Here is an 8,179-nt window from a genome sequence, read left to right on the forward strand (position 1 = left end):
CTGGCCCCAAGGATCACCCCAGGCGTGACGGTTCGGAGTGGCAATTTACCTTCAACTTTCAAGGCCCCTTCTTTGAACGTGTGAAATGGGCCTTCAAGGTAAATTGGAGGTGACAGCCGCCACTCAAATCCAAATCCGGAACCGGATCGCGGCAGATCTTTGCATGGTAACCACCTGTAACAGCCTGTAACCACGGCTCGTTGACACTTACAGTGTCACCGGAAGTGCCTAAGCATCATACATACAGACAGTAAGAAAGTCAGTCGTCTATGAGCAGGTCCACACCTACCGTACTGTCGTTTGTTTTCTCTATCGCTGTCTGCTGCCAAATACTCATGAAATAAACTGTACATAATTGATACATCTACAAAAACGACAGTGTCTAAGATAGTCAGTGTCCAAGGTACAAAAGTCCACGAAATGAGAAAGGAGGTTCTAGAATGTTGTGCAAGATGCCCTCCTCGGACCCCTATGTTCCTCTATACGAGCCCCTGGGCCACTCGCCGTCGGACCACCATATTGCGCTTGCAGTGGTTGGTAATAACCCGATTGAGGGTTGGCTGCAGCCTGACCATCTGCTCGGGGTGCTGGCTGCGTTGGTGGATAGGGGGGATGCACACGAGCGAGTCCACTATTCCGAGCTACTTCCTGCACCGATGGATGGGACAGATCGGCACGAGGAGGGGGTAATGTCGACACGGTCGTATGCCTGGGGTGGTAGATTCGTTGGTTGATCCAATTGCGCCACCACCAATAACGAGAACCTCCCCGCGGTTTGGATGGCTCGTGAGCGGGAGATGGCGATCATCTCTTGGCATCTGAATGCACAGGTCATTTTTTGCCTGCTCAGAGTCCGACAAAGGGAGTGATAGCCAGCTGCACGGGGGACTCATCAGGTACCCTCGTCCACGCCATGGGAACAGAAACACAATTACTCAATATTCTCCGCCAAGTCTCCCCAATTGGCACGCATCCACTGGCTATCAACCAAACGCCTCCTGAAATCCCTATGACGTTGCAAGATTCATGCAGCCAGGACCCTTTCCTTGGCTGAAAGCTCCAACTCAGGCATATCCATCATCTTCGTCAACGCAGAAGGCCTAGAAGCGCCTGCGCTCGAAGGCGACACACTCAAACTCCCCGCGCCGCCCATCCAAGGAAACAAAATGCTCGTGGCTGCAGAAACAGATGCCTGGACAATGGAAGAAGACATACTCGGTTCCTTTGGATGCTGTTCGACCGTGAACCTCCAAAAGGAGAGCATACCATCCGCAAAATTGAAGTCCTAAGACGCTGTCAGAACCTGCAAAACTCGAGGGATTAACACGACGGTACCTGAGAGATCCGGTGGTTGACTTGCGAAATGAATCCTTCACCGCCGTATGTGAAATTACAATATGAAACCACCCATTGACGCTCTTCGTGACCTGCGCAGGTGCATCCGAAAAGCTCTGCGGCGGCAGCGTAATCACAGTTGCCGTATACGATACGTAGGCAACAGCGTCATCCCCATGTTCAAAGCACTCAGCGTCGTCGGAGGCCAGGCGAAAGACGCGGTGGATGAGGCAGGGATGGTGTGGTGTTCCGGTTTGCCATGGTAAATACGCGGAGAAGGATCTGGCGGGGAGGAGAGGGAGCTGAGGCTACGCGTGGATCGGTGAGGATCCACCCGTTGGGGTGGCCGAGTTGGTAGGACTGGCAAAGGGAGGCTTCAATATTTCCTGACACTTGTGATGCTCCCATCTAGTAAGTGGTTTTAATGTCAGCCTCGCTCGTAATGGAGGGGAAGGGGGAAAGAAAAACCAACCTTCCAAGTCCAGGAAAACCAATCACCAAGCGCGTGAAATTGAGCCTCAATAAAATTCTGTATGCCGGCTTTCATAGCGGCACTATAACTCACCCAATCATCGTGCGTCGTATCACATCTCAGCGTTGGTGGAACCGTCACCAATGAAGACGGTCACTGAGGAGGGAAGATATGTGTGGGAGGTATTGCCTCAACACTTCGACACTTGCACCATGGCCTGGAAAGAGAATATTGAGTAAAATTATCATGAAGTCGATGGAGATCAGCAACTGACCTCATCGATATCGCATAGCACGACTTGTACAACGGTATCGTGCTTCATAATCCTCCATCGCCACCGCCAATGACGATCACTTCTTAGGGTTGGGATGGCTCGCGAGCAGGAGATGGATGATCATCGACATCCCTTGGTATCTGAATGTGCAGGTCATTTTTCCCTACTCAACATTGGACACAGAAAGCTCACTTACGAGAATTCAGCCTCAGGTACACTGAATAGCACCATCAAAAACAAAAATGTTTCTATAAGCCCCCGATTCGAAAAGCAGACCATCATCCGGCCAAACAATTCACCCACAATCCCAGCCACATTTTCCGCGTCCCACCCGTCGTCTTGGCCCGGTTTGTCTGCAGTGACAGTGCTGACAATGCCCGTTGTGCTTCACTATCAACACACTTGTCGTCATTGATGGTTCAGAGGGGAAGGAGGAGGTAAAAGTGTTGCATGAGCTGTCGAAGAACGTCGTGGTTTGGGCGGTTACTAGAACTTGAACACGTCACGCGACATCCGGGCACCGTCCGTTCCACCACACATGATATTCATTGTCAATCAGTATCACTACGTCGCCTCTCTGAGGTCAAAAAACACTTACATTGGCATTCCAGACGGCCCTGGAGCATATTCGTGGTTTTATATTACAGCTCTACTGTCAGGGGAAAGTGCGATTAAAAATCAGACGGTGAGCAACGTTACTCACTTGTTTGGCTACTTACATTTACTTTAGTTCCTCTTTACAATGTAGCACGAACGTCCCAAACAACCCATCCACCACTCGCTCGAACTCACAACCTCACTCAGACGCGCTCTCAGTCAGTCACTCCAACACGCTCACAAACTCTCTCCAAAATGCAGGATCTTCAAGCAGCCTTCTGCACATTCCACATCCCACCCGGACAATTAGGGCCTCCTCTCCCGATGCCTCACACCAACGCACGACCACGCCGCAACTCATACAGCGCAAATGTCAACGCTAGCTTACCAACTCCCTCCAGGCCCAGCCGGTCGCCCAGACACCCCGCATACGAGTGTTTGAGGGAGTGCATGTCGTTTTGGGAGCAGAGGATCGTTTGGGGGGATCACGATGCGTTTCAGTGGGTTCTTTCTTTGCTTAGCTTGATGAACGGGTGTTGACGGGGGGAAATGTGTAGGCACGTTAGCCTTTTATTGTTACAAAGAGAGTCGAAGAGGCTGATGCGTAGAGGGTAGTTAGGTTCTTTGAGTAGGTGCGCATTTATTCGCTTTTTTCGATCTTTTAGGCTGACCATTACAGGCACGCATAGAATGGATGATGTCGCTAGGCGACGAACTCGGTGGTCCTGAACGCGCAAAAGCAATGATCAACGCACAGGGATTTTCCCCGCGTCATTGACATCCTCGACTATCTGACGAGAACCGCACTCGAGCCCATTTGGGCTTGGCCGCGAGGCGGAATATCTGAGCTCGAAAAAACGACGTCAGGCGGGAAAGACCTTGCAACCCTCCTCAGTACGTCTAGCCTTCGACGACCCCCTTTAGATTTCAATGTTTTCCCATTTCAGTCAACCTCAATCAGCTCGCGGGCGACGACGATAGAATGCCCGATGAGGTTGTTATTGCTAACATGAGGTTTGCTTGACGTCTTTGGGATATAAAGCTGTTTTAAACGCTCTTGCAGCTCCATTGTCTAAGAAACGACATCAGGCGCTCTGTCTCGGCTCCTGTGTTCGATGGCCAACGATAATGACATGCAAAATCGTCTGCGCAAAGAACTCTTTGATACTCACGCTGTAAGCGATATCAAGTTTGTTTCGACACGCTAATATTGACCCGTGTTACCCTATAGACCAAGGGCAATGAAGGGTTTAACAATAATGAATCAAATGAACTCCCTCTCCTGGATGCGGTGCGCCGTGAAGCCCTCCATCTCTTCGCGCCGGTTACTTTTGTATGAAGACAGTAAGTCGTTGGTCTATTCAACCATCGAAAGTAGCCTTTCTGAATATTACGCACGTCGCTTCAGGACGATTGAATATTGCCTCATCCCTCTCCATTTCCCCATCCACGACTCCAAGACTGTTGTAGAAACCAAGGAGCTCCTGATCACAAAAGGGACCTCGCTGTATGTTGGCTTGGGCGTCGCCAATCGATCTGCTGCGATTTGGGGGCCTGACGCCAGTGAACTGTGGCTCGGGAAAGCAGGTTTGGATGGTACCGCGAACAGTGTGAAGATGCCTGGTATCTTTTCCAATGCGTGATTGGCTATCTCATCATCCATTACAAGTAGATGAGCTCAATTATGTCCCTTTCCTAGCATGACATTCTTGGGCGGCGGTAGAGCTTGCCCGTAAGTGGCTTATCCAGTTGTGAACCCATGAAATTTGTTCGCTTTGCTAGAAATCAGTCAGTTACTTCCTCTCCTCACTCGCGTAATGTGATTTGACTATGATCATGCATTAATTAGAACTGGTGTTGTCCGTCATCCTGCCCCACTTCTCGTTTGAAGCGGTTACCGAAGAAATTGAATGGCGGCTTCGTATCACAGTCATGCCTTATGCCAAGGGTAAAGTGGGCGAAGATCCGAAGGCCCCAATGAGAATCGGGGCCATCTAGCTGTTCTTTTTGCGCAATTGGAGACTGTATCTTGAGTATACATACTCAACTTTGATTATTTATCACCAAATGGGCCTTCACGCAAATCGACGATTTTGAGTGGGGGTGCCAATGAATGAAGACATGGAAAAGGCTGTCACCTTGCAAACCTTCTCGAAAGGAGTCTCTAGGTATGCTGGTTTGAGCGCTTTATGTCCGACCTTACGGCACCATGACCACCTAATATGAAGCACCGCTAGCTTTGACCAAGCATGAAATGTACCAAGCGGTTCCTCAACGAAAAGGTATCATCATGTTGTCAGCTGTAACCTATTGAACAGTACTATTTTTACATAACCGGCAGTCAAACCGGCAACAACAGCGACTGGAAGAGGGTAGTAAGTGGAACTGGCTTCATTGACGGTAGAACTGACTATCGTGAATGGAACCGCCTAAAGATCTCGATCGTTGGATATAAATGGATAAGCGGGTCAGGGCCCAGGCCTTGAAGGCCCATTACTCCCTATCAAAAGAATAGGCCTTTGAGGCCTTCGGGGGACGTAAAAGATGGCGCCTTAGGTGCGGACTTGCCAGTCATTGAAGCACTTGACGTTGACAAGCGATTCTGGAATGATGTGAGTCCCCTTGGTGAGATATCATAGTGGAGTCGATACAATGGCTTATCTCAAGCATGCTGTTCGTTCAGAACCGGGAATCTTCGCTCACACATTTCCTAAATTTGTTTAACCGTCTTGAGTACATCGCTAACTTTGTTGATTCAAACTTCATTGATCCAGACAATTGCCAACAAGCTAGAAGCTCTAGAACTTGAAGAAGAACGAATACCAGCTAAAGGCTTCTTCGACTCCCAAGAAGACATGGTGCGCACACTTTTTCTTTTCTCAACTACTGTCTTCACCCAACTCAACTCCTTCATCAGCTCAACTTGGACGATGAACGCGAAGCAGCTGCAGCCAGCATCACGCTCTCATAAATTTCAATCGCACATCATCAAAAAGTCGAAGAAGAATCAATTAAGACCACCACGTACCGCTGGCCTGCGAACGCTCTCAGAGCTCACGCAAGAGTTGACCAAAGCTGGGTTGGATCCGAGCAGTGTCCAGGAATGTGCGGATGAGCGGAGATGCTTGCTAGAATCCAGGGTGCCAAGCGGAAAGTCTCCGGAAAGGTCTATGCTGGTCTATGCTTTGTCGGTCGCGGTACCAATGGACTACAGCCCAGCCTGCCCTAGTACAGGCCACTGGCGAAAGTGACCCATAGGCTGTTTAGGACCGCTGTTGTCTATCATCCCGGACTCAGCTGTAATAGTTCATTTATATCCGAGAACGAATGCCATTTTACAATAAATTCAATGGATGGTAGCTCTACGGCTCTACTGAACCAGCGGATAGTGGCTGATTTGATTATCAGTCTTCACTTTAACCTCCCTCGCTCCACTAATCATCAAAGCCTTCGTGCATAGTATTGTTGGATTTGATCGCGATGGATCCGGACTGCTTGGTATTTGATAGCTGCATTTTGATTTTTTTTGTTTCTTGTTACGTGATTACCATTTGATATTCTGATAGGTGGCTGTCCTGCAATTTGCGGATATATGGTTCTATCCTCTTCAGTAAGTTCCGATGTTGAAGGGAGAAGTGTTCCATGTGCTTTTGAGCCGTCAAAGGACCTATACAAAAGTTTTGAAGTTATATCAATTTGAAAAAAAAAAAAAACATTATGGACCCACCACAAGGAACCTGTTCGTGACACAAAGTATAATCCATAGTCCGCGAAAATAAATGAATATTCAAAGAACTTTGAGATTGCTTGAAGTTGATATTGTGCACAGAGACCGCGTGTTGCATCATCATCACAGTGCAGTGGACTTGTGTAGTTATTGCAGCTGTAGAGTGTTGCACCAGAGGTGCCAAGTCGATCTCCAGCAGCTGAGGCTTCCTTTAACTCCTGGTAAAGAGGATGATGAAAAAGCCGTGCAATCTCAGACATGACCATAGAATCCTGCTAATTTTTAGATTCAATATATAAATCACAAATAAAAGCATACCTCTGCTGAGTTGAAGAGTGCATTTATATCTTCCTGGGTGATTGCCTCCATGCCTGCATAAAAAGTGTAACTGTCTCCAGATGCACCACCCATTGCAGCTCTTGAACCATGGCCCATCATTTTACCCATACTATATGATTCAAATTTCTTTCCCCGGTTGATTTTTTTCACATTGCTAAGCTTGGAATGATGGTCCACTAATTGGCAAAGAGTGTCTTTGTCAAAAGCATTGTATACCCAAAAATCAAGCTATAATATTATGGTCAGATTTTCTTTTTCTTGACTAATAATCTCTTACCGTTTCTTCACTTGTCTTATCACACATCAGAAAAACTTGAAGCCCACATCTTTCAATTATCTGGAGGTTAGGCTCAATTCTGACAAGTTTCAAACATGGATCCTCAGGCTTCAGGATTGGTTTAGGTTGTGAACCAGGTTTTGCATGTGGGTTCTAAAAACAATTCAAAATAAATAGTTCAAAATTTATAAATTTGATATACCTTTAATGGTTCAAGTTGAATCTCAGGAGGTGCTAGAGAAACACCACACCCGATCACCGATGGATCAACCACTTTGGAAGAATCAACATAAATGGTTTGAATGCACTGTTCTTCCACTGGTAGATTGTTGCATGTTTTGCAAGGTGAATTCAGTCCCTAATTGAAACAATTCAGAAAAAAGCAAGATATGAAAACTAATGCCAACCTGTCGATTTTGTAGAACATGCCCAGAAATCTTCTTTCTTAATTGAAGAAAATCAAGAGTTCGCTGAAATATAAGTTTCAGAATGGGATCGGTTTTGTTGTTGTTGTTGTTTTGGTGTTGCATGATATTTTGAATATGTGTCAATGCATCACGATAAATTTGTTCATTGGTATCTGGGTTGGTCAGAGAGGTTGTCTAGAGAAGATCAGTTACATGATAAATTATAATCAATAGCACTTACATCATATTGTTTGGCTTCTAGTGCATAACCTAGCCAATATTTGATTGCAAATTGGAAGTTTCTGAGATTAAGGAATGAGTAAACTGAAGATGGATATGCATCTCTGGGAATCATGTCAGGATATTTCAAAAGAGCTCTGATAAGCTCTTTTCCTGTAGACACTTTACTCCAGGTTGGTTTTGTCTGGGTGGAGTTATATAGAAAGCACCTCTCTAATTAAATAAAAATATACTTTGAGTACAGGATAGTCAACTGTGCTTTCTTCCCAGGCGTTTTTTTCTTCAATAGGAATCCAGGAGTGTATCACAAGACTTAGAGTTTCTGAGATGCGATTTTTGCGGAATAGTTTTTTGACAAAATCTGCTTTCCACAAGGCTAGTCCTCTTGGATCACTCCACTGATGAACACTCTGTGGAAGATTTGAAGCCTAAAAAAAGGTTAACTAAGCTGGGAAATAAAAATAAGTTCTACCTTGACAGTCTGAATCCATTCAGGCATTTGATAAACTGA

At 46.5% G+C, this 8,179-nt stretch overlaps 5 protein-coding genes across 5 annotated transcripts; 3 read left to right on the top strand and 2 right to left on the bottom strand.

Moving 5' to 3' along the window:
• Positions 1-1,524: 1,524 nt before the first annotated feature.
• Positions 1,525-2,129, bottom strand: LACBIDRAFT_298855 (uncharacterized protein; the record flags this gene model as incomplete). Its single annotated transcript, XM_001882105.1, has 4 exons — positions 1,525-1,743; positions 1,808-1,889; positions 2,017-2,024; positions 2,082-2,129. The coding sequence occupies 4 exons, from the start codon at positions 2,127-2,129 to the stop codon at positions 1,525-1,527; spliced, it is 357 nt and encodes a 118-aa protein (XP_001882140.1).
• An 804-nt stretch (positions 2,130-2,933) lies between these two features.
• On the top strand, positions 2,934-3,218 carry LACBIDRAFT_298856 (uncharacterized protein; the record flags this gene model as incomplete). The annotated part of the gene is made up of 1 exon (XM_001881981.1): positions 2,934-3,218. The coding sequence occupies one exon, from the start codon at positions 2,934-2,936 to the stop codon at positions 3,216-3,218; it is 285 nt and encodes a 94-aa protein (XP_001882016.1).
• Positions 3,219-3,806: 588 nt separating this feature from the next.
• Positions 3,807-4,321, top strand: LACBIDRAFT_298857 (uncharacterized protein; the record flags this gene model as incomplete). The annotated part of the gene is made up of 2 exons (XM_001881982.1): positions 3,807-3,853; positions 3,910-4,321. 2 exons carry the CDS (start codon positions 3,807-3,809, stop codon positions 4,319-4,321), a joined length of 459 nt encoding a protein of 152 aa, XP_001882017.1.
• A 1,287-nt stretch (positions 4,322-5,608) lies between these two features.
• Positions 5,609-5,929, top strand: LACBIDRAFT_298858 (uncharacterized protein; the record flags this gene model as incomplete). The annotated part of the gene is made up of 1 exon (XM_001881983.1): positions 5,609-5,929. One exon carries the CDS (start codon positions 5,609-5,611, stop codon positions 5,927-5,929), a length of 321 nt encoding a protein of 106 aa, XP_001882018.1.
• A 190-nt stretch (positions 5,930-6,119) lies between these two features.
• On the bottom strand, positions 6,120-7,783 carry LACBIDRAFT_298859 (uncharacterized protein; the record flags this gene model as incomplete). Its single annotated transcript, XM_001882106.1, has 7 exons — positions 6,120-6,345; positions 6,406-6,677; positions 6,724-6,972; positions 7,022-7,174; positions 7,224-7,379; positions 7,429-7,623; positions 7,670-7,783. The coding sequence occupies 7 exons, from the start codon at positions 7,781-7,783 to the stop codon at positions 6,120-6,122; spliced, it is 1,365 nt and encodes a 454-aa protein (XP_001882141.1).
• Between the last annotated feature and the right edge of the window lie 396 nt (positions 7,784-8,179).

Source organism: Laccaria bicolor, genomic scaffold (genome assembly GCF_000143565.1).
Source record: "Laccaria bicolor S238N-H82 LACBIscaffold_15 genomic scaffold, whole genome shotgun sequence".
Taxonomy (NCBI): domain Eukaryota; kingdom Fungi; phylum Basidiomycota; class Agaricomycetes; order Agaricales; family Hydnangiaceae; genus Laccaria; species Laccaria bicolor.